This window comes from Narcine bancroftii, chromosome 3 (assembly GCF_036971445.1).
Source record: "Narcine bancroftii isolate sNarBan1 chromosome 3, sNarBan1.hap1, whole genome shotgun sequence".
Taxonomy (NCBI): Eukaryota; Metazoa; Chordata; class Chondrichthyes; order Torpediniformes; family Narcinidae; genus Narcine; species Narcine bancroftii.
The window spans coordinates 131,337,968-131,363,948 of NC_091471.1; the positions used below are offsets into that span (position 1 = coordinate 131,337,968).

A 25,981-nucleotide genomic window follows, 5' to 3' on the forward strand; every position below is an offset into this window, starting at 1 on the left:
TTTAATTTTAATTTAGACATACAGCATTTTAACAGGCTCTTTCAGCCTTCAAGACCGTGCCTCCCAAGTATACCCAATTAACCTATATCCCCTACAGGTTTTGAAGGGTGGAGGAAACCAGAGCGCCAGAGGAAACTCATGCAGACACTGGAAGAACAGAGAGCGCAGGATAAATCTGTGTCACCTTACACCTAATGTGGCAAACACTATTATTTTAAGAAATAAATTACAACAAGAACACCTTTTTTTCTGAGAATTGCAAAAATGCTTAAATTCTATAAATGGAACAAGCCTTCCTGGCTACAGGCAAACATCCAAAGAAATTTAAAAACTACTTGCATTAATCTTATAAAAAAACTTTGTGCAAAACATAAAATCAATACAGCCATTTGCAACAAACTCAGTACCCAGGGTTAATGTCTCAAGATTTTTGTGAGGACACATGACTGGACTTCACCAACAGACTTCATGCAAGATTGGAGGCAATTTTCAGCTGAGCAGGTAATTGCTCAATTACCTCAACCTGCTCAATGAGGAAAATCAAGGGATTTTTTTTTCCTGTTTTAGAGACGTGGAAGTGATTTTCTTTGCTTTTAATTACTTTTATAAATTTAATGCCTTCCTTTTTAAATTATTTACATTACTTTTTTTTTTAAACATTACAGAAAGTTGTGCATTTAAAAGCTGTTCATTTCTTTGCTACCACTTATGGAACAAATAGTTCTATCCCTGGGACTCCAATTCCACCAAGCCTTACCAAAGTTGGGTTAGGTTCTACTTATGCATCTGTACCAAGTGACCAAGAACATGGGATCTCTGGGGCCTTAACTTTTTAAAATTTATATAAATCGGTTGCTAAATTTACTGATAAAGTAGAAAAGCAAGTTGTAAGGAGGGCAAAAAAAGGAAGAGGATTAGTGAGTGGAAAAAGAATAAGCAAATGGGTTCCAATGTGGTAAAATGTGAAATTGTGCATTTTGGTACAAGAATAGAAAAACATATTATCCAAATGATGAGAATAATCTAAGATGCAGATGAATCTGGGTGCCCTTGAGCACAATTCCCAAAAGGTTAGTTTGCAGGAACAGAAAATAATTAGGAAAGCTAACAAAATGTCATTATTTATTGCAAGGGAAATTGAATGCAAAGGGATTTTGCTTCATATGTCGGGCAAAGGCAAGATCAAATCAGGAGTACTGTGTGTGGCCATAGTCTCTTTATTTAAGGATGTAAATTAATTGGAAGTAATTCAGGGGTTTTCTAGACTAATACCAGGAAGGACCAGGGTTGTTTTATAAGGAAAAATTGGACAGTTTAGCCTGAAGCTGAGCTTTCAAAGAATGAAGGAAATTTGACTGAAACAAGATCCAGAGGTGTTGTTACAGGATGGATGTGTACAAAATCTCCTGTCTCCCAAGTCCATCCCTCCTGCTCCCTCACCTGGCTCCATCTGTCCATCATTCCTCACCCCTATTTGGTCTACATCATCTGTTCACCCCTCCCCCTGTGCTATTTAATGCTGCCCATGTTCTCTCTTAGTCCTTAAGCAGGGTTTCAGATTGAAATATCAACTGTCTGTTTTCCTTATCGGATGCAGCCTGTCTTGCTTATTAGTTCCTCCAGTAGTTTGGATTTCTTTTGCTCTACATACCATCATCTGCAGCCCCTTGTAACTTGATGCTTCAGTTTGTTGGAGAGTTGAAATTAAGGATCACTGTTTAAAAGTAAGCTATTAACATTTAAAAACAGCAATGAAGTATTATTTTTGGTTTTTCAGAAGACCATCTCAAACTTTTCTTCCACTGCTCTTTGAAGGCACTTGAAGAAAGATATTTGGTTTGCAATGGGGTAAAAGGTTATGACATACAGAGAGAAATGCAGAGTAGAAGTATTGATTCACTATGATCTTGTATCATGACAAACTTGAAGGGCTAAATGGCCAATTCTTGCTCCTAATTTGTCTATCTGTATAATAAGTAGTAAACCAGGTCCAGCAATATCCAGGTCAATTTGTCCAAAATGTTGTAATTTGTCTTCAGCAGAATAAAAATTAGGTTGTATTCAATTAGTAAAGATTACTTTTACCTCCAATTAACCAGAAGACAGTTATAATAAAGGTTCATTTTCAATTTTGTTGTCTTTATGTTGTTAAGGACCAGAGAACCCCAAAACCCAGCAGCAATAAAAATTCACCAAGACAAATGGTTATACAAAACTCACTTTTAATTTTCTTTAAACATGAAAACAGGATCAAACCTTAACTTATTAATATTAACTTAATTTAACCCCATTCTAATTCTAAGTGTTCAAGAAAGTTCTTTGATTCACAGTCCAATCTCACTCCTCCAAGTTTACCGGTATCAGGCAATTCTTAGACTGTGCACAGAATTTAACATTTATGAATTTTCACCAGGCTCTAGTGAAAAGGTAAATGGTTACTGCTCAGGAATGTTCAAGTTGGTTTCAGAAAGATTTGTTGCTCGTTGGACACACACAAACTAATTTCCCACAATCAGTACTTCAGTGTCTTGCCAAAGAAACTTGCCCCATCATGGGTTTTCCAAATGATAACCTCTTATTCCAGGTCACCACAGAGTTGCTCTTGTTTCCTTTATTTCAGGTGAAACCCTCAAAACAGCTATTTCCTCTTGTAAGGACCACAAGGGTTTTCACCAGGCTGAATTCAGAACTCACATCCTGCCTTCCAAAATGTGATTTTCAACAGCTGCCAAATTGTCATACTGCAGCGTCTAAAAGCCACTGAAGAACTCCAATTGAATTTGCACTCTCTCGCTCTCTCAGAGAAAGCCTGTTTGGTCTTTTCTCTCTCTCTGTTGTAAAACCACATGACCTTCTTAGAACAGCAAACTGTGACAGACAGATTTGCAGCACTGGAATCAGATTCTTTTTTTTTAATGTATATAATTTTTTTATTTTTCATACTATGAACCATATCAACCAAAATATGGACAAACATTTCTCATTAAATTTACATAGTGATCTGTTCTCCCTTTTTTTCACCTTTCCCTCTCTCCCCTCTATCTACCCCCCTCCAAAATCCATAAATATTCAACATATACAATATAATAAAACCATAAAATATCTTCATACAAATGAAAATAAACAGGAAAAATGCATCATCTATTTATTACACACTGAATCTAGTCATTTTTTTCTTCTTATCATTTTCATTCTCATTTTAGGGAATGGAGGTGGTAGGCAAGCTTTCTCTGATATGTTCCATGTATGGTTCCCAAATTTGTTCAAACATTGTGACTATATTTTTTTAAATTATGTTATTTTTTCCAATGGAATACACTTATTCATTTCCATGTACCATTGCTGTATACTCATGCTCTCTTCCATTTTCCAAGTTGACATTATACTTTTTTTGCTATCGCTAAGGCTATCATAATGAATTTTTTTTGCACTTTATCCAATTTGAGGCCTAATTCTCTACTACTAATGTTGCTTAAAAGAAATATCTCTGATTTTTTTGGTATGTTATTTTTTGTAATTTTATTTAGTATCTGATTTAGTTCTTCCCAAAACGTATTCACTTTTGTGTATGCGCAAGTTTCATGTAATGTTGTTCCCATTTCCTTCTTACAGTGAAAACATTAATCCGATAATGTTGAATCCCATTTTTTTAATTTTTGAGGAGTAATATATACCCTGTGTAACCAATTATACTGTATCATGTGTAACCTTGTGTTTATTGTATTCTTCATAGTTCCAGAACATAACTTTTCCCATACTTCATTTTTTATCTTTATGTTTAAATCCTTTTCCCACTTCAGCTTAGGTTTATAGTTCATTTCATCATTCTCCTTATCTTGCAACTTAATGTACATGTTGGTTATAAATCTTTTAATTATCATTGTCTGTAATCACATATTCAAAGTTGCTTCCTTCTGGTAATCTGTCTGTTTCCCAATTTATCCTTTAAGTAGGCTTTAAGTTGATGATATGCAAACATTGTACCATGAGTTATTCCATATTTGTACTTCAACTGTTCAAATGTTAATAAATTATTTCCCAAAATGCAATTTTCTATTCTTTTGATTCCTTTTCTGTCCCATTCTCTAAAGGAATGGCAATCTATTGTAAAAGATTTTGCGTCAACAATAATTTTGATATTTGATCATTTGTTTTTTTTTCCTTTCTAAGTGGATCTTCTTCCATGTATTAAGTAAATGATGCAGTACTGGTGAGCTTTTAAATTGCACCAGCTTTTCATCCCACTTATTAAGTATATGTTCCGGTACCTTCTCCCCTATTTTATCTAGTTCTATCTTAGTCCAGTCTGGCAAAAATCTGATAAATTGTGCGGCTCTATAATAATTTCCAAAATTTGGTAACTGCAAACCACCTTGATTATACCTAATTTATCTAACGGTACCCTTGGTTTCCTCCCTTTCCACAAGAATTTCTTTATTATTAAAGAATTTTTCTGTTAAAGGAATTGGTTTGAAATAAGTATTGTATCCTTGAGAACTCGTTCATTTTAATGCAGTTTACCCTCCCTATCAACGTTAGCGGTAATTCTTTCCAATGTTCTAACTCTTCCTGCAATTTCTTTATTAGTGGCTGATAATTTGGTTTGAATAAGTGGCTTAAGTTATTATCTAACCTGATCCCTAGGTATCGGATTGCTTGTGCTTGCCATTTAAATGGTGATTAAATTCTGTATAGTCTGCGTTACTCATTGGCATCACTTCACTTTTATTTGCGTTCAGTTTGTACCCCAATATTTCTCCATATTCCTTCAATTTCTTATGTAATTCATTTACTGATACCTCTGGTTCTGTTAGGTATACTATGATGTCATCTGCAAATAAGCTGATTTTATACTCATTCTCCTTTATTTTTATCCCCTTTATTTTACTTTCTATTCTTATCAGTTCTGCCAAAGGTTCTATTGCTAAGGCAAACAATGAGGGGGATAGTGGACATCCCTGTCTAGTTGACTTACTTAATTTAAAGTGACTCAATACATATCCATTTACTGCTACCTTCGCCAATGGTCCATTATACAATGCTTTAATCTAATTTATATATTTTTCTGGTAGATTGAACTTCTGTAATACTTTAAATAAGTAGTTCCACTCTATTCTGTCAAAGGCTTTTTCTGCATCTAGAGGAACAGCCACTATTGATTTCTTATTTCCTTGAACTGCGTGGATTAGATTAATAAGTTTACAGACATTGTCCGCTGTTTGTCTTTTCTTAATAATTCCAGTTTGATCTTGTTTTACTATTTTTGGTACATGATTGGCCAATCTGTTTGCTAATAATTTTGCTATTATCTTATAGTCTGAGTTAAGTAGAGATATTGGTCTATATGATGCTGGTGCTAATGGATCCTTCCCGTCTTTGGTATTACTATAATTATTGATGTCTTACATGAATCTGGCAAGTTTTGTGTTTCTTCAATCTGGTTCATTACTTCAAGGAGAGGAGGAATTAATAATTCTTTAAATGTTTTATAAAATTCTATTGCAAATCGATCCTCTCCTGGTGTTTTATGTCCGGTAGCATTTTTACAATATCCTGTACTTCCTCTATTTCAAATGGTTTTATCAGTTTGTTTTGTTCCTCTTCTTGCAATTTCGGCAGTTCAATTTTAGATAAAAATTCCTCTATTTTATCATCTTTCCCCTCGTTCTCAGTTTGATATAATTGTTCATAAAATTCCTTAAAATTTTCATTAATCTCTGTTGGGTTATATGTAATTTGTTTGTCCTTTTTCCTTGATGCCAGTATTGTTCTTTTAGCTTGTTCTGTTTTAAGTTGCCAGGCTAATATTTTATATGTTTTTTCTCCCAGTTTGTAATACTTTTGTTTTCATTATGTTCTTCTCCACCTTGTATGTTTGTAATGTTTCGTTTTCAATTTTTTTGTCCGCCAATTCTCTCCTTTTCGTTATATCATCCTTTTTACTAATTCCTTTTCTGTACTTACTATCTCCCTTTCCAACTGCTCTATTTCCCGATTGTAATCCTTTTTCATCTTAGTCACTTAACTTATTATCTGCTCTCTAGTGAAGGCTTTCATTGCGTCCCATAATATAAATTTGTCTTTCACTGATCCTGTGTTTATTTCAAAATATGTTTTAATTTGGCGTTCAATAAACTCCCTAAATTCCTGTCTTTTAAGTAACATGGAGTTTAACCTCCATCTATATGTTCTTGGTGGGATGTCCTCCAGTTCTATTGCTAATAATAGGGGTGAATGATCTGACAGTAGTCTAGCTTTATATTCAGTTTTCGTAACTCTCCCTTGAATATGGGCCGACAACAAAAACATATCAGTCCTTGAGTAAGTTTTGTGCCTACTCGAATAATATGAAAATTCCTTCTCTCTTGGGTGTTGCCTCCTCCATATATCCATAAATTCCATTTCCTGCATTGATTTAACCATAAATTTGGCTACTTTATTCTTTTTACTTGTCTTTTGTCCAGTTTTATTCAACATTGAGTACAAATTAAGGTTAAAATCCCCTCCTATCAATATATTTCCTTGTGTGTCTGCAATCTTCAAAAAAATATCCTGCATAAACTTTTGATCCTCTATGTTAGGCGTATATATATTGAGCAAATTCCAAAATTCTGAGTATATCTGACACTTTATCTTTGGATACCACCCTGCCGGATCTATTATTTCCTCCTCTATTTTAATTGGTACATTTTTGTTAACTAGTATGGCTACAGTTCTAGCTTTTGAATTATAGGATGCTGCCGTTACATGTGCTACCCAGTCTCTCTTTAGTTTGTGATGTTCCACTTCAGTTAGATGCGTTTCCTGCACAAATGCTGTATCTATTTTTTCCTTCTTCAATAAATTTAGTAGCCTCTTCCTTTTAATCTGGTTATGTATTCCATTAATGTTTATAGTCATATAGTTCAACATGGCCATCTTATATCTTGCATACACCTCTTCGCCACCTTCATCCCCCTTTTCCCCATTTTCATCTTAGTTTTCTCTTATTACACTTAATGTACGACAACACATTTAAGACATAAAGTACCCCCGCAGTTCCCACATCCACTAGTACCTTAACCCCAAAAGTTCCCCCCCTCTCTGAGTTGCCCCATATCCCTTGCCGCCAACCACAACTCCCCTTTTCATTTGGATTGTGATCTTGTTCGCAGTGTCAACTGATTTTGCAGTGACGGTTATCCCCCCTCTACCCAGCCCTCTCCAAAAAACACTTTTTTTTAAAAAAAATACATATAACAAAGCTCTCTCTTCTTTTTCCCCCCTTATTCCCTTCCTTCCCTTCTCTTTTCCCTCTTTAGCTCTTTACATATACATTGTTTTTACATCTTTATATATACTTTATCACCGTTCTTCATTCTTGTTACATCTCTTCATCTCTTCTCCTGTCCTGCAAACGATCTGTGAATTCTTGCACTTTCTCTGGATCTGAGAACAGTCTGTTTTGCTACCCAGGTATAAATATTTTAAGCACGGCTAGATGTCTTAACATGAATTTGTAACTTTTTTTCCATAAAATCGATTTCGCTGTATTAAACTCCTTCCTCCTCTTTAAGAGTTCAAAACTTATGTCTGGGTAAAAAAATATTTTTTGTCCCTTGTATTCCAATGGTTTATTATCTTCTCTAACTTTATTCCTTGCCCGTTCCAGTATGTTTTCTCTTGTCGTATATATCAAAAATTTTACTAAGATGGATCTTGGTTTTTGATGTGCCTGTGATTTCGGAGCTAATGCTCTGTGTGCCCTTTCTATTTCCATTTCTTCCTGCATTTCTGTTGTTCCCAGGACCTTCGGGATCCATCCTTTTATAAATTCCTTCATGTCTGTGCCTTCTTCACCCTCCTTCAAGCCCACTATTTTTATGTTGTTTCGCCTACTATAATTTTCCAACCCATCAATTTTCTGAGATAACAGCTCTTGTGTCTCTTTAATTTTTTTGTCACTTTCTTCCAATTTTTCTCTTAAGTCATTTACTTCCATTTCCTGCTCTTCCACATTCTCTACTCTTTTCCCTATTTCTGTCATTACCAGTTCTAACCTTTGCATTTTATCTTCTGTTCTTTTCATTTTCCTTTTAATTGGATTAAATTCTAATGATAACCATTCTTTTGTTCTTCAAAAATCTATCTATATTCTGTTCATCAGTTTTACCTTTTATTTCTCTTTGTCCATCAGTTTTACCTTTTATTTCTCTGTGAAGATCTTGGTCTTTTTCTTCCTATTCTTCTGTGTCTGTACCTGTATTTGTGTCTTCTTCTTCTCTTTGTGTCTGTGTCTCTTCTGTTTTTCCTGATGAGCTGCTTGTATCCCTTTGATGGGCCTCTTCTTGCTGGTCCTCCCCTCCTGGGCTGCTCATTTGTTTTGCTTCCTGACGTTGATCTTCTTGTCGGTCATCCCTCTGTCTATCTCCCACGCCTGTTTCATAGCTCCCTCTTCCACTGCCTTCCTTGTCCTCCAGCTGAGCGCCCTGGTGTCGGGCGTCCCTCAGCTGTTCACTCTGTGGCAGCCCGCTCTTCTGCTGAGCCCCCCTCCCGCCGGTGTCTTCTTTTTCCTTTGATTGCGGACTGCGCACTTTTGTTTGGCTCCGACTCCACAAAGCAGGCACGACCTCGAGGGTCGGGCGCTCCTCGCCACTACAACACCCTGTTCCTTCTTGCAGGTAAGGCCTTCTTCTTTCTTCTCCGGCGACTTTTCTACTTTTTTTCCAGTTGTTTTTACTTTCTCCTTCTTGGAAGCCATCTTCTTTCTCTTCTCTGTATCTTTATCTTCTATTTATATTTTATTTTTGTTATGCTTTGCTTTTTCCTAACTTTTTTTCCTATTTTCCTGCAGAGGGCTGGTTTTGCAGACCGGCCACTACGCCATCATGTGACTCCTCCTGGAATCAGATTCTTGAGTCTGTTGCTTTCAAAACAATAATCCATTTACTCCACAGCATCAGTCCAATTAACACCTGCTTGTGAAGTCTCCATAGGCATTCTTCAAAGTTTCTGTAAAGTCACTGTGGACTTGACATCTCTCCTTATGCATAGCTCTTGCATTTTAAATGAGATCTCTTTTGTGAAGTGTTTCTCTTTTTGTGGTGACCTACCCTAAACACCCCCCCAAAAAAAACCACTCTTTTAAAAATCATAATCATATATACAAAATATAAACCGTCACAATGATACCAAATGTGGAAAATGTTTTCCTTCCCACCTCTCTTTGTCAACATAAGGCCATTACTAACATTAATACCTTAGCAAGATTAATAATTAAGAAAAATTACGTTAGCTTCTGCATTATTTTTTTACACTATAATTTAATTGAGATGATTGTCATAACAATCTTGTCTCTATAACATCGAAAGCAAATTTGGGAAAAGGTTTCTGCCAGAATTCTACATAACAGAGAAAGAGCTTTGTATTTAATGCAAGACTTCAGCTCGAAATACAAGCAACAGCTTAGACACAAAATCAAAACATCTCATATTATTTATATAAATATGTATTTTCCAGGATTTCCTACCTGTTCGAATTTCTTCTTGATCTGTACCATTGACATAATCTTGACTGACCAGTGATGCAAAGCATGCCTACAAGGAATTCACAATTAATGCTTCCAAATAAAGTTAAAAGTAACAATTTAGCACAGGAACATTTTTCATCAGGCGAGAATTCTAGCAGGATTCAAATTCAATGATTCAATGGAAAGCAGGTACCAAAAGATGAAAAATATTGGTGAAGTCAATTTTTTTTTTAAATTAAATTAGGGAAACAAAGCATGCCTGTAAAAAAGGGATAATTAATTAAACAGAATAGCCAGCAAAGATTCAAAAGTGCAATAAAATTTTGTGGAAAATGTAAATGGAAACAAGAAACTTTTACAAGCAGACGTTTAAAATACAATCCGATCTTGATGACCTAAAATGTGAATAGAATCTTGTGAGTGGAGGGAACATGGCCTCCCTGCCTGTCTGAAACTTATTTGGAAGTCACATCACCTGTCAATCAAGGTTGGACTCCAGCCACAAATTTGTGCACATCTTGCCACTGGTTAATTTAAATAACTGTACTTGGCCTTGGGCCATTGACTGTTGTAATCTATTAGTCCTTCTTGCACCAAGCCATTGGCTCCCTGTAAATGACCTGGACTGGACCCCTCAGCCCTCTAGCACTATAAAGTTTGCCATGTGCACTCGGCTCTCGCTCTTTGTCATCTTTCACTCCAGGCTGAATACTGTGGAATGGCGCTGTAGAAATCGTTGGTGAGATGTGCACTGCTAAAGGGTTGGGAGCATTTTAGTTAGTGTTCCTAGTAGCATAGAACCATGCTTTCACTGAGTCAAGGCGTGGCGAGTATCATATTGTTCTTCCTCGATTGTTTATACCTAGTTCGTAGTGTATGTGCACATTTCTGGAGCAATTTTCCCATGCTCATCTATAAATTGTGCATGTATGTCATATTTCCATTTTTTGTTAATAAAATAATTTACTACTACACTGTTCAGAATCCTTGCTTTGAGACCTATTGAATCGGTTTTCTCACTCACAAAAATTTGCGCTATGAGCAGGGTCTCAAAGGTCTTGGCTGAGCACAGACACAGGGAGGACTGATGAGAGGGAGGGATTTAGGAGCTTGGCCAGCGTGCTGACAGACCAGAGAAAGCCAGTGGACTAGTTCAAGTAGTTAGACCCGTGTTGGGAGAAAATGGAGAACCACATGGCCTTTGTCCTTAAGAAGTTGGGGTTCCCCAAGGCAAAGGGGAATCAAAGGGGTGACTTCTGGCTGTTTGCATCCCTCCTGAGATGTCAGGTCTGGATTACTGGCCTGATACAATATATGTATCATCAAAAAGACCACAGGAGATAGAGGCGCTCCAGCGGCACTGGTTTTGGCTGCAGGAGGCAGTCCAGGCTGCCCAGACCTGAACCAATGATCTCAAGGCCAGAGGTACTAAGGTCACTTTCAGGCTGATTCAAATGCAGCAGGAAAAGGCAGCCTGCCGTTGTGGCTGGCAGCCAGACCAACTCAAAATTCGACCCCTGGTCGAATCCAGCTATAGCTGGATTCATGGCTGGGGGAATGGGGATATATGGATGGATAATGATGAGGAGCTGGTGCCCAAAGTGCCTGGGTTCCATCACATATGCCCTTCCCCCTACGCACCCGACCACCTGCATGCGCAACCCATCACCATGCACTCCCATGTCAACCACAAAGGGGAGGGGTGAGGATAAGGAGGCCACAAGGGAATGTGCCCATGGTCACTCCGAAACTATGGAGACCCAGGATTTCTCTGCCAAGGAGCTGACCCAATTGGTGGATCAGTACCACCAGTGACTGCTCCAACTTTGAGATGAGGCGGCCCCCAAATGTGAGCTTGTCCGACTAGCAGAATGTTAACAATGACCTACAGGCACCACAGGAATGAATCCGGTGTGATTGGGTAGTGACGGCCGTGAAAGTCCAGTAGCCTATCCTTTTCAAGTGGGATTTATATGGGCCGCAACAATGGAACACGGTTGGTGAGGACAGCAGGGTCATTAGGGAGTGGGCACTGATGAATGGCATTTATGAGGGGGCCCATAACTGCAACTTTTTAGGAAACACCAAGGTGCTGAGCACGTTAGCAGAATACCTGGTCACCACCGCACACCCCAATTTGAGGCCAGTGGTCCTGCCCCTCATGGACGGGCAGAGACAAAGGCTGGAGATACAACCCCTCATTTTACACGCAAACAGCTATTCTTGGATCTGCTGTGCACAGGGGTGGACCACACCAGCACCAATGGGATCCCAATCTCCGCCATTTATGAGCTGTGGAAATAACTTGGTGGGGGGGGAATCTGACCAAGGGAAAACCCACAACCACCCTTGGATCAAGCCCAACAAGTAATCTCGAGTCTCTATAGACTCTCATCCTCACCCCCCCCACCACCATGGCAAACCTGGGACCGCATGGTGCTGGGTCGAGAATGCAAGTGGTCGGGTACGTGGGTGAGGGGGAAGGAGGGCTTATGTGATGGGACCCAGACTCATTAGGCACCCCCTCCTTGTCACTATCCATTCATATATCCCCATCCCCCAGCCATGAATCCATCTTATTGTTACGCTAGACTAGGAGTTGAATTTTAAGCAGGTCTGGCTGTCAGCCAGAACGGTGGGCTGCCTGCACCTGCTACATTTGGATCAGCCTGAAGGCGACCTCGGTACCTCAGGCCTTGAAGTCATTGGCAGGGTCTGGGCAGCCTGCCTCCTGCAGCATACACCAGCGCTGCTGGAGCACCTCCATTTCCTGGTCTTTTTGGTGACACATACATTATATCTGGCCAGTAATTCCAACCTGGCATCACAGGAGGGTTAAAAACACCCAGAAGGCATCCCTTTGACTCCTCTTTGCCTTGGGGAACCCTGACTTCTTAAGGAGGGAGACCACGTGGATCCCTATTTTCTCAACACGCAGGTCTAACTGCTCAGAATTACCGTGGTCTGCCAGCATGCTGACCAAGCTCCCAAATCCCTCCCTCTTGTCAGTCCACCCGGGAATCCTATCCTCTGTGCTTCCACTGGTTTTCTTGCCCCTGTTCCAGAACATCCCTCCCTGTGTCTGTGTTCAACTAAGACCTTTAAGACCCTGCTTATAGTGCAAATCATTGTGAGTGAGAAAACAAGATTTGATGGGTCTCAAAGGGAAGGACTGAACAGTCTAGTAGTAAATTATTTTATTAACATAAAACGAGTGGGGAAAATGGTAACGGGAATAAAACAAATGAGCACATACACCACGAACTGGGTACAATCAAGGAAGAATAATATAATACCAACCAAGCTTCAACTCAGTGCAGGCACAGTTCTATGCTACTAGAGACTCTAACTAAAACACTCCCAACCCTTTAACAGTGCACATCTCACCAACAATTTCTACAGCCCCATTCCACGATACTCAGCCTGGAGTGAAGCAGGGTGGCATCTCAAAGATGGCAAAGAGGGAGAGCCGAGCACACATGGCACCCTTTATAGTGCTGGAGGGCTGAGGGGTCCAGCCCAGATAATTTACAGGGCACCAATGGCTCAGCACCAGCAAGGATTACAACAGCCAAAGTTACAAAGTTACAACAGTACAAAGTTATTTAAATTAACCAACAGCAAGGTGTGCACTAATTTGTAGCCGGAGTCCAACCTTGATTGACAGGTGATGTGACTTCCAAATAAGTTTCATACAGGGAGGATACGTGACCACTCACAATACACCCATCCTAGCCAAGCAGGGATGCCATGTTTGATCCACACACAACAAATGCAAACAAAAACGGAGAACACACAAGATATATAAAGAAATTAAAGAAATGTCAAACAGTAGTATGGTCTTTGATGGTAGAAATGTGCTACAAAAGCCCCCTACCACCTTACTTAACCTTAAGGCTGGTATTCCATTGTCTGCAATCCTTGCGATAAAGGTATTCCCATTTGGCTGTTAGGAGTTCCAAAATTCAGACTCAACAATGATGATGGAATGGTAAAACGTTTCCAAATCTGTATGATTTCAAGGGTAACTAGCAAATTGTGGCAATCCCATGTTTGTTGACTTCATTCTCTTAGGTGATAGAGGATGCGGTCTGGGATGTAGTGCAAAAGAAACTTTTCTTTCAGAATCAAGTTTATTACCATGAAATTTGTTGTTTTGCAGTAGCAGTTTGGTGCAGATCATGGACTTCTGTTCTAGCTTCCTTTTAAACGCACCCAAGAGGAATACCTGAACCACTCCACATAGAAATCAGCTCCATCTTTTGAGAAACTAATTTGAAATTTGGACTGAAGTCAAGAGAAACAAAGGTGAATGTAACACAGGCCAATAATCTTGTACATATTTAAAAGGTTATCAGAAAAGAAAAACAGTTTTCTAGTAAAGGTTCCTCTTGAATTGCTTGCTTTATCTTGGCCCCTAATTTTGGACTCTGAAAAATAATCTCTAAAAATAAGAAAATTGGGAATTATATATTAAAGTCAATCTTGAGAATAATGGGGAAAGGCCACTCTAGTGAAGGCAACAATATATTAGGAAAACGTCTGGATCACAAATCCTAACCAGCTAGAGGGAAAAAGTACACAAGGGTTGGAATGTATATTAAGTTCAGAAAAGTTGATTACTTGATAAGGAAATCAAGACTCTAAAATAAAACACAACAATCACTGAAAGAATATGGAATACATGTCAGGAGCTAAAGGCGTCCCAAATGTCAAGCAGGGATAAGCAACTTTAAGTGGTTCCTGATTAATTCATATGGAATTGTAAAAGCAGGATGTGAAAACACTGCAATGTGAGTACTATAAATTGCTGAATTATTGTCAGTTTGTCAGAGTATGGTTAACCTATCCAATGTGCATCGTAACCAGATCAGAATAAACCGACTTGTAACAGAATAAACGAACTTCACCATAACTGTGCAAGTTTTCTTTGGAGTGCCGTCTCACTCCAAACTGCAATTAAGAGTGCAATTGGGCCCCACACAAAAGCCAGACCTCGAGTCCGGGTAAACACAAAATCCAAGAGATACCACACAAATAAAGCAGCACTTTTACATGAACCTACCCTTTCTTTTCCGAGCTGTCTTATTCAGCAATTTCCAATAAATGCAAATGCAATGAATGACTATTCTTTCCTAAGAGCAAAAGATGGCCCAATGTGCACTGTCCCATTTTAAGACTCAAGCTCAACATTGTCAGACTCAGGGGTAAGAGATCAAGCATAAGAACTATGTTACCTACCCCTGATCTCAGTTCATTCCAGATTCAGCCAGAGATGGTATATCTGAGAAGATCATCAGCACTGCATATTCAAAATTGTAACATGCCTGAAATTAAATTAATAATCTTTACACATACTAGTGCAATCATGATACTTACAAATATCAGATGACTGGCCACAATCCCTATTCAAGGATTCAAATAGCAACTGGACAAAAGGCAAGCAATGTGCATCTCCACCTAACTAATATGCATCCCCAACACACCTAAAATTTTTTTAAACACCTTCACCATTTAACCTTCTCTATTCCAATGAAAATAGACATAGTTTAATGCATCTTCAACATCTTCTTGTGGGTTACGGAGTTAAGGGTTATGGGGATAAGGCTGGAAAGGGGTACTGATGGTAATGATCAGCCATGATCTAAAATGGCGGTGCTGGCCCGATGGGCCAAATGGCCTACTCCAGCTCCTATTGTCTATTGTCAATTACTTAATTAATGATGAGAATCATTCTTATTTCTCAATTTCACGACCTTGATTGCATTTTACAAAACAATATTTAGTGATTTATTTGTAATATGAATATTTGTCTTCTACATGTATTGTTTGACAGTATGTGTGTTATGTCTGGTTGTGTGTCTGCGTGTTTTTCACCAAGGATCGGAGAATGCTGTTTCATCGGGTTAAACATGTTTAATCAGATGACAACAAACTTCATTTTAAACCACTGGCATCTTGGAGCAATGTGTCCTTGTTTCTGACTCTACCACCAGTGAAAACATTTCACTATCTACCTCAAGCCTCCTTTGGATCTTAAGGGTTTAAATAAGGTCATTCCTCAGTCTTCTGAGCAAAGAATATAGATGCAAAGTGATAGGACAACATTCTCATCTTAGGAATTCATCTTATGAATCTCCTCCTGCCTCCAATGCTACCATTATCCCTTTTAGACAAGAGCACCAAAGATGTGCACAGTATTCCAGATGTGGCCTCATTAACTGTACAACTAACAAAACCCAGCATTCTTAAAATCCTCCCTATTTGAACAAGGAAGTCATAATGGCAGTTTTCCAATCTTCTGCCACCCTCCTGCAATTTCAGTTTAAGCATTTTCAATGGTCAACTCTTTCTGTCAGCAACATCCTTAAAAATCATTAGGTGCAGGCCAACAGTTCCAAGTGATCAGTCCATCTTTCATCCTGTAGTACTCTGGTACTTTTTCCTTTTAATTGACATGATAACAAGTTCCTCCACACTAGCCCATCTCTTGTGTTTGGGGTATTTGTAGTGTCTTCAGTAGTGAAGATGGATGAAAAAAAACCCAACACATCTGAGATTACATTTTCAGTTAGTACATTCCAATGCAAAAGAAAAAAAATGGCACCAGAAATCTCTGGTGACTTTCTGCAGGGTGGAGAAATCTTTATTACCTATCCTTTTAAATACTCAACTTCCAACCTGCTTTCATTGCAATCATGCAATTTTTCTCCCACAGGTGCTGCTGAACTGCATTAGCATCTTCAGGTTTCCTAGGTGAAGGCTGAGTCAAGATGGCTGGAATGCAAAGCCCTTAAAGGTCTAGGCCACCACCAAGGTCAAGGCAGGAAACATGGTGTAAAGGCTGGGGTCCAAAGTACACTGAAGTGCAGTGGACTGAGACCTCTCCTGCCATCCATTCCACAGGAACATGTCAGTCATTATAAAATAAAATTGATGTCCTCAGGGTAAGACTGCTTTATCAGAATGGTGAGACAAATCTCAGTTGTTTACAGCACATAGACTGGCTAACAAAGCACAGTAGATGCCATGATCCAACTAGAGGGTTTCTCCATGCACAAACTGGATAGGAACTCAGATTCTGGCAAAGAGAGAGGAGTCAGAATTTATGATCATGAACTTTGGTGCTTCACAGCAGCATCACAGTGCAAACATTCATTTTATCACTATCTTACAACATCATTGTAAATTAAAAATAGTAGTGTAACTGTAATCCCTCTCAAGGAAGGATCATTGGAGGAGTGCTATGCTCCGCCACCTCACATGAATGTACAACCACTGCAAGCAGCTCCAGCAACCCATCTCCACTCTCCCTCCCACCCACTCACCCCTCTCCCTTCATGACCTCTCAGGGCAGGGGGGATCGTCAGGGCAGGCCTGCCAGCCACTTCTGCACCTCACCAGGTCACCTCGGCCTTTGGGCCGCTCTCTGCAGCTCAAAATGCGGCAGAGCAATGGCCGTCTTCCCTACCCATAATCCCCCCCCCACAAAGCTGGAACTGTTCTGGGAAACACAGTGATTCCACCTGTGTGGGGGATTACGGGTAGGGAAGATGGTCATCGCTTTGCTGAATATTTATGACAGGTGGCGCTACAGCACCGGTTGTCCTACCTCCATCAGCTGCAGAGGGCACTACAAGGTGCCACTCAACATGAATGCGATGCAGGAACAGCTCCATGAAAGGCAAGTTTATGTTTTCCTTCTGCATTTTTAGCTGGCCTCCAGGTGGAGGCCTGGTATGAAAGGGCCTGATAACAATGGTGTAGTATGTTAAGGAAACATGGCCACCCTGTCTGTCTGGAATGTGTGTGTTGCTGATGGTCATGCACCCTCTCTGTTTGGATAATTCACTTGTCAATCAAGGCCACTCAGAAGTACACACCTTGCTGTTGACTAATTTTAAATCACTCAGGATCATTAATGGCCAGAAGCACACATTTGCACTGTATATAACTCTTAACGCACAGCACATTCACCCTCTCTGCCTCGTGGTCCAAGTGTTTGACATCACTCCACACCAAGTCGCTACTGTAGACATCGCTGGAAGTGTTGCGGGTAAAGTGTGCACTACACTCAAGAGGAGTTGTACTATTGCAATACATCAATACTTGCAGAGAGCATACCCCCATTGGTACAGGGAATTGAGTGTGTGCAAGAGTCCCTGCTTATAGCATGTCAAGTATAAGTTCACTATTGTTGGAAGTTCAACCGATGTCCAAGGTGCATGTCTATATTGTTGCTTAAGTGAAATAGTAATTGAGTACCATTTAATGTTCTCCCTTGTTTGTTTCTCGTATGGTAAATAAAGTTACGCGAGTTTGTAACACTTGAGTCCAGACTCTCTCTCTCTGTGAACCCACTGAATCTGACACTCTTCCCAACACCACAAATGGAAACACTAAAGGATACACAACATCTGTGGTGGGGCCTAAATGGAATAACCTGCTACAATCTGGTGCAATAGAAGACAAAAGCCCCTTTTACACTTGGATCCCACTAAATTGGCTGTTCAGTGTCCTGGGATAGGAATAGGGGGGTGGGTTTGGCTTTTCACATGTGACCACTCCTAACTGGGACAGGGAATGCTTTCACACTTCCAAAGAGCCATCCTTGGGGTTAGGACTGTTCTTCCTTCTACTGATGATGTCATATCCAGAGCGATGGTGGACCTGCCCTAAATCCTGATCAATGTATTATCTTATATTTGAACAAAATTAATCATACCTAATTATAACATAATTAAGCACAGTATGAGCCCTCCAGCTCCTGTTGTTTTGTGCTGACCTATATAAACCCCAAGGTCCATGGGAAAGTGCAAGCAATAAATAGTAATAGTGGACAATTTTTAAAGAGGGTAGGAAAGTTGGTAACGCTATAGCATACAATTTATAAATACAGCGGTAAAACGCAATGTCGGACCTGCCCTCCCAGAATTCCATGTGGAAGAGAAAGGGCTCTATGTCCTGCTGCATACATGGAGCATTCATAGAGGAGCTTCTCTGCTGTGAGGCATTCTGGGAAGTCAGGTCCATCATTGCTTCCCTTCCCCACCCCCCCGACAGTCTATAAATTGTGCATTATAGTGCTACCAATTCTCCAACGCTATTTAAAAATTGTTCGCTATTGCTATTTATTTTCTCTCTCTCTCTCGCTGCAACTTTCCCATGGCAAAGTTTATACTTTATTTTAATCTTTTCTCCATGCACTTATGCAAAAATTGGATCATTTCAATTCCACAATGCAATTATCCCTTTCATACTTGTGTAATTGCAACACCAGCATCTGCAGACACTGGGGATTGTACTCGGGGGTCGAGGCTGTCAGTTCCTGGCATGAGATGATGTAATCAGACACTGGCTTTGAGCTGATTTTGCTTTCACACTTGCCACTTTAAAGGCTGATTGGGATCACTTTCAAGTGTGAAAGGGACTAAGGATTCACTCCCAGATAAGCTCAATGCCTTCTCAGAAAAATCAGAAATTACTGTCATGAACAAGTCACGAAATTTGTTTTGCAGCTGCATCTTAGTCCAAACATTTATGCAAAACATCTTACAACAATAATGAAAATAGTGCAAGAAAAGTCAAAGTAAGATAATGTTATGTGGTTCATTGTTCATTCAGGAATCTAATGGCAGAGGGCAAGAAGCTGTCCTTGTCCCACGGAGTACTTGTCTTCAGACCTTTTTCCTCAGGTAGCAGAGTGAAGAGGGCATGGCCTAGGCGGTGAGGGTCCTTTCTTAAGACACCACCTCTTGAAGTTGTCCTCAAATTGTCAAATTTGTAGATAGCATTTAAATTGTGTTCAGCCACACAGTCATGGGCATAGAGTGAGTAGAGCAGTGGACTAAGCACACATCCTTGAAGTGCGCCTGTATTAGTCATCAGCGAGGAGGAGATGCTATTTCCAATTCATACTGACTATGGTCTTCTAATGAAGTCAAGGATCCAGTTGCAGAGTCAGGTGCATAAGCCCAGGGTTTTGAGCTTGTTGTTGACCAGCACTAAGGGAATAATAGTGTTGAAGACTGAGCTGTAGTCGACGAGTTTCCGTTTTCTAGTTGATCCAGAGCAGAGAGTCAGTGATATTGCATCTGCTGTGGTGCAAGTGCACAGTAGGCAATTGCAGTGGATCCAGCCATCCACTTAGGTACATATTTATTCTAGCCGAGACCAATCTCTCAAAGGATTTCATCAAAGTAGATGTTAGTGCTACTGAGTGATAGTCATCGAGTTCTATACCCATTTTGATCACAAGGAGGAAGAACCACTGCACAGCTAAAGTCCCCTGATGATCCTCCACTCCCCTGATAATCCTCCACTATCAGTATCCAAAGAAGGCATATGATCCATCTTCAGAAGAATCCAAGGAAAGCACCCAGACCAGAGTACCTAGCCGAGTACTGAAAACCTGTGCTGACCATTTGGCCAAAGTATTCACACATGGTCATCATCTCACTCCGAATGGCCACAATCATACCAGTGCTCAAGAAATGTGATAATCTCACTAAATGGCTACTGACCAGTTCCACTCACATCCACAGAAATAGTGTTTTGAGAGGCTAGTGTTGAAGCACATCAGCAACTACCTGAGCAGCAACATGAATCCATTCCAATTTGCTGACCACAGCAACAGTTCTATGGCAGATGCCATTTCTGCCTCTACACAAAAACTTGTAACACCTGGACAGCAAAGAAGAATGCACTTGGGTGCTGTTTATTGACAAGATTTCGGGATTCAACACCATTATCCCCTCAAAACTGATCAGCAATTCCAAGACCTGGACCTCAATACCCCACTGTGTAAATGGATCTTGGATTTCCTCTCGAGACTCCAATCTGAGCAGATTAGCAAGAACATTTCCTCCATAGTCTCCACCAGCATTAGTGTACCAAAACTCTGTGTCCTTATCTCCCCTGCTGCTCTACGTCTATGACTGCACGGCTCAGTATGACAAAACCATTATTTACAAATGTGAATATGGTACCACACCAAAGTCATCATGAAGAAAGCCTCTACTTCCTAAAGAGTTTGCGCAGGTTCAGTATGACAATGGAAACCTTGGCAAATGTCTACAGATTTGTGGTGGAAAGTGTGTTGATCAACTGCACAATGTGGTATGGAGTCACCAATAACCCTGAGCATAAAGCCCTGCAAAAGATAGTGGACACAGACAGATATCACAGGAAAAACTCTCCCCACAAAATCAACAGAATGCTGCTGTCGGAGAGAAGCAGCAATCATCAAGGATTGACAACACACAGCACACTCTCAACCTGAAAGAAGAACTGGTGCCATAAGACCCATACACCAGGGTCAGGAACAATGGAAACTCCTCCATCATCAGACTCCTGAACAACAGGCTCAGATGAATTTAAGGACTCTTACTTTGTACATTATTTATTACTGAATATTTTTTTCTGTATTGCATTTTGTTCATGTTTCTTGTTTACATTTCTTTCTTTTTTATATACACATCTTTTTTCTTGTGTACTGTACGCAGTTACTGATAGGAGGAATTCTGCCTGACCTACAAGATTGTATGTGATGTCATGCATGTAGAACCATAGATCTTCACAGGACAGAAACAAGCCTCTTCTAATTCATGCTGAACTTTTTTTTGCCTTGTCCCACTAACCTGCACCAAGTCCATAGCCCTTCATTCCTCTCCCATCCAAACATTTCGTAAATGTTAAAATGGAATGCTCATTCACCACTCGTTCCAAACCCCCACCACTCTGTGTGAAGAAGTTCCCCCTCATGGTCCCCCTAAACCTTTCCCATTTCACCCTTAACCATGTTCTCTGGTTTGTATCTCACCTGCTTTCCGTGGAAAAAGTCTATCTACTCTGTCTATCCCCCCTCACAATTTTAAATACCTCTATCAATCTTCCCTCATTCTTCCTTTCTTGGTTTGTCATTCCAAAATGCAACACGTCTGCATTAAATTCCAACTCCCTTTCTTAAGACCATTTTTCCAGCTGGTCCAGATCCCTCTGCAAGCTTTGAAAATCTTGGCTGCTCACAAGACCTCTAATCTTTGAGTCAACTCCAAACTTGCTGATCCAATTTAACACATTATCATCAAGATCATTGATCTAGATGACAAAGAATAGTCCCAGCACTGCACTTAACAAATTTGAACTTTGACTTGAACAGGCTTTTTTTTAAAAAAAACACAGCACAGCAACAGACCCTTCCTGCCCACAAGCTTTACAAACCCTGTAGTAGGTTTTGAAGGGTGGAAGAACAGAGGAAATCCATATCGACAAAGGAGAATGCATAAACTCCTTACAGACAGAGCTGGATTCAAAACCAGGTCTCTGGTCCAACCCTTGTTTTTAGTCAAATCACAAGTCTGTGTCCTCTTCCTGCTGACACCACATTCTCCTCAAAATTGTGATTTTGAATTTCTTCTCCATTTTGACTGCTCTAAAGACAACAATCTCAGCATCTCCAGTCTCATAAAGTACTATTCTGCTGCTTTCGGTCAATGAAATGCAAGGAACTCGGAGCACCTGACACCCCCCCCCCCCCCCCCAAACAAAGCCCACTTTCATGGGCAACTTTTCCACCCACCCGGGTCTGAAACTTCATCGCCTGTTCGGGGATCTGTGGTGTCTCTCCCTCCCAGGGACCTTTCCCGTGCCACCCAATCTCCAGTCAGGACACCCGAATGTTCTTCCAGACGCCTTCCCCACAATAAGGCACCTTCCATCCGCCACTCCACTAACACAGGGGACCTTTCTTTCCCTCCAGGGTGCCACCACCACCACGACCTCCCATCCCTCATGGATTCCGTCCAACCTCGCCGCCAGTACCTCAAATGAAGCCTCGAGTTCGTCCACAAGAGTGCTGGGAGGCCGGGCCGGCACCGCCGTGGGAGTGGGAGCCCCAGGTGCTGACCCAGCCCCGGCAGGAGGCGGCGGGTTGGGATTCTGGGGCGGATGCGAAAACATCCCAGGCAGGGAGGCGGCCATGTTGCGGAGCCTCAGTGCGCCTGCGCGCCTCGCAGATGCAGCGCTTGCAGACGGGGTGCAGCTCAACTTTCAGGCGAACTTGTCAACAAGATCTTTTGTTTGCAAGGTGAATTCACCCGTTGCAATTTTTCAACGGGAAGAAATATTTTAAAAGGGTTTGATTTCCAGCCGAATATGTCGGTTGCGACCAAACTTGTTTTCCTCCGATGAAAGTGATTTCAAACTAATGTTGAACTCTTAGTAATAGCACTAGAAATTGTCCAGTTAGGTTCGTCATCTTTTGGAATGATAGCTGATGTTCAAAATAACCATAGTTATTTCTTGCCAGTGAAAGAATCGTGGTTTTTATTAACTATAATGGAAATACCAAATGAATTAAGCATTGTCCACAATTTCCATTCAAAAAGAGAATACATGGATGTTGACCAAAATTAACCATTGTGGCACGATCAATGACCATGGTCATGGCAGACACGAAGCAAGCAAAGGCTTTATTAACCAGAAAAATTTGGCATGCCTCTCCATGCTGCTGGCTCACATTCAAGGCAGGTATGAGTGAGGAGACCAGGGCAATCAGCTTTCAGATGGCCACAATGCCCGCCTGTAAACCTGCACATCATACTCCTGGGCGGCTGTCGGGTGGCCATCTGAAACCAGAAAAGCCGGCTAGGAGGTCGACTTACTGAAACCTCCAGAAGGTATAATATCCTGCTCGGAGTCTCATCTGTTGCAGCTGAAAGCAGCCCGGGCTGATGACGTCGTGGAGATGTTCACAGCCATCATGGGCAACTGATGCATACCTGCATCACGACGCGATTTTTTGAAAATCCAGTCATTTAGCAGACTCGTGGTGATCAGTGCAGTTTCGTTTTTGCAGCTTAATAACCAGCTATGGCTTCCAACTGGTCTGATGCAGAGGTCAGGCTTCTTCTGGATAATTTAACTCAGGAGGCACAGGAGAAGGAGCTGACGGGGACTGTGAGCAATGGTCCCACATATGAAAGAGTGGCCACTGTACTCTCAGCCAGTGGCCATGCCCACACAAAGACACAGGTAGTGACCAAATTGAAAAACCAAAGAAAAAAATTTCATGCTCTGCTGGATCACAATCACAGGAGTGGCAGGGGAAGAATGGACTGGAAGTACTTCCGGCAATGCCAAACTATCTGGGGGTCCAGCTGCTCAGCTGAACCAATAAGCATTGCCAGTGCCATGGAGAGGACCTCTTCACAGGATCTCTTCACAGAGGCATCTCAGGTTGCAGACAGCATTGTAGAGGCACCGGAGATGCAGAGCCAGGAGGTGCAGGACTCCATGGAAGACACAGCTGGCACAGCCCAGGATGCACCCAGGACACCTTCACCACTCGCTGACCGTGCAAGTAGCGAGGTGGCACTCACACCGGTGGACACAGGTATAGTAACATTAAAGAGGATTTTTTTTTTATTGAGAACCGTATTATTTAAGCACTGATGCATTTTTCATGATTTGACCCTCAGGACTCAGAGGAGGTGACCATCCAAGGCGCAAGAGATGGTGGCCATCCATTGCGAAGGAGCTTCAGAGTATGGTGGCAGCAGTAGACCAGAAGGAAGTGGAGAGGGACCTCCAGCGAGCAGAGTTGGCTCTGGAGCAGCAGAGAGCTGCGAGCTGAATTGAGGAGCCACGAAAATGCTGTTCAGCGGTCCGAGAGTGACAGGCAACTGCAGGCGACGTCATGCCTGTCATTTGCGCTTGAGCACCTCAGTGCAGTATTAGATAGGCAGTCCTCCACCTTACAGCATTTCTTTTCCCAAATAGCCACCTGTCAACCCCAGTACCCACACCCCTATGATCCATGTACCTTCCCCCTCATGGTGGTCCACACTATAGTTCCACACCATCACATAATGGTTGTAGCCACCTGGAGAGATTGGAGATGTTGGGGTGCAACAGTGTTTCCCCAGCACCCTCCTCCTCCTTCTTCCCCCCCCCTCCTCATTCATTCATCTCATTTATGGAATGAGTTGTGTGTCTGTCTATATTGTTAATACTGCCCCCATTCACTTTTAATGGTAAAATGTGCAATACTCTAAAGTGTAATGTGAATTAGTGGATGCCAGGTAGTGAAGTTGTAGTTGTTTTAAGATTTTTTCTCCTTTAGTTGTTTACCTGCTGCATGGGGTGTATTTGCACTATTTTCTCCCCATTCCATGCAACAAAAGCAAGTCTTTTGCACTAAGTTTAATGTTTATGGCGCGTTATCTACCTCAGGTATATAAGAAAATTTACAAGTGTTGTTGACAATTTTATTTTATTAAAGTTTTTTAAAAAATACATGTTTCATCTACTTTGTAATTGCTCTGATCAAATGATAAGTCTGTAATTTGGGGCCAGGCAACTCAATCCTGTCACAGCCTCTGGGCCAGGGTTGGGGAGGGGGGAGGGGGGAGGGCGGTGGTGGGAGTTGGGTGGGTGGGTGTGAGGGACATACCTGCATCACACGGGCAACCTCTGTGATCTACCCCCCTACAGGATGGACATAATCGCCGAACGTATGACCTGTACTCCAGTAGGTTGGGGATCGTTAAAGTCCTGGGTCCTGGGTGCAGGTTGATCTGCTGGAACCACTTGCCATTTGGGCAAAAAATTCTCCTTGTTGACTTCACACAGCAGGCAAACACAACATCTGGGACGAAAGCAGTTGCAACATCAAGACGCTTGGACAGGCATCAACAGCAGCCTTTTAGGCAGCCAAAGGAATGCTCCACCGCCATCCTAGCGGAATTCAGTGTCTTGCTAAATTTTCGCTGGTCTGCATCCAGTACTTGATGCCGAGTGAAGCCCTTCATCAGCCAGGTTCTAAGGGGGTATGCCGCATCTCCCACAAGATGAGCTGGGACCTCCACTCCATCAATGTTTCTGGACACCTGTGGGGACAAAAGTGCAGCGATGCCATTAGTTTACTGACCTGCCTGTTTACCCACATTGCATGAACAACGTCACCGCAATTAGCATGTAAGGGTTATCACTCACGTTACTTGCAAAGAGGTATCCACCCTGCTCCTCCGTCTTTCTGTACAGAGGGGAATTGGCAAGCATGCGTGCATCATGCGTGTGGCTAGGCCAACCCACAAACATGTCCAAGAAGCTACAACATAACAAATAAAATAGCCTGTACCAGTGAACATGGACAAGCGAGATGCAAAAAAAGAACAAAAAGTCAGGCTGCAACTCACCAGAAATTGTGGTCAACAATCACCTGCAGAACCACGGAGTGCCACCCTTTGCGATTGTAGTAGGCCACGGGATCCACATTGGGGACGATAATGGGAATATGCGACCCATCGATGGTGCCAGCACACATTGGGTAGCCCCTTTCCGCAAAGCCATCAATTGACTCCTGGAGGCATGTTTCACTTGGCAGGGAGATGAAACGCTTACCAAGGATACCCTTCAAGGCTCCTGTCGCCTCCCATACAACCATACATACAGTGCTGACACCTATCCCGA

At 41.4% G+C, this 25,981-nt stretch overlaps 2 protein-coding genes and 1 long non-coding RNA gene across 3 annotated transcripts in view; 2 read left to right on the forward strand and 1 right to left on the reverse strand.

Moving 5' to 3' along the window:
• Nucleotides 1–265, forward strand: part of LOC138757558 (uncharacterized) — a 15,875-nt gene extending 15,610 nt beyond the window's left edge. Inside the window, exon 2 of the long non-coding RNA XR_011353697.1 lies at nt 98–265. This is a non-coding gene — a long non-coding RNA (uncharacterized lncRNA). The remainder of the gene's footprint in view (nt 1–97) is intronic.
• The window catches only part of med28 (mediator complex subunit 28), a 24,747-nt gene extending 2,219 nt beyond the window's left edge, over nt 1–22,528 (reverse strand). Inside the window, exons 1-2 of the mRNA XM_069925116.1 lie at nt 22,331–22,528; nt 9,509–9,575 (exon numbers count right to left, since the gene is read on the reverse strand). Of these exons, the coding sequence (XP_069781217.1) occupies nt 9,509–9,575; nt 22,331–22,489 (226 nt within the window). The 5' untranslated portion in view covers nt 22,490–22,528. The remainder of the gene's footprint in view (nt 1–9,508; nt 9,576–22,330) is intronic.
• A 639-nt stretch (nt 22,529–23,167) lies between these two features.
• Nucleotides 23,168–24,454, forward strand: LOC138756235 (uncharacterized). The gene is made up of 2 exons (XM_069922820.1): nt 23,168–23,903; nt 23,989–24,454. The coding sequence occupies exons 1-2, from the start codon at nt 23,381–23,383 to the stop codon at nt 24,141–24,143; spliced, it is 678 nt and encodes a 225-aa protein (XP_069778921.1). The 5' UTR covers nt 23,168–23,380; the 3' UTR covers nt 24,144–24,454.
• The last annotated feature ends 1,527 nt before the right edge of the window (nt 24,455–25,981 follow it).

Bases quoted from the DNA above. Each gene is read 5' to 3' on its own strand.
- LOC138756235 (XM_069922820.1), top strand. From the start codon at position 23,381: ATGGCTTCCAACTGGTCTGATGCAGAGGTCAGGCTTCTTCTGGATAAT. The intron at 23,904-23,988 runs GTATAGTAACAT...TTTGACCCTCAG, and splicing joins ACTCACACCGGTGGACACAG to GACTCAGAGGAGGTGACCAT.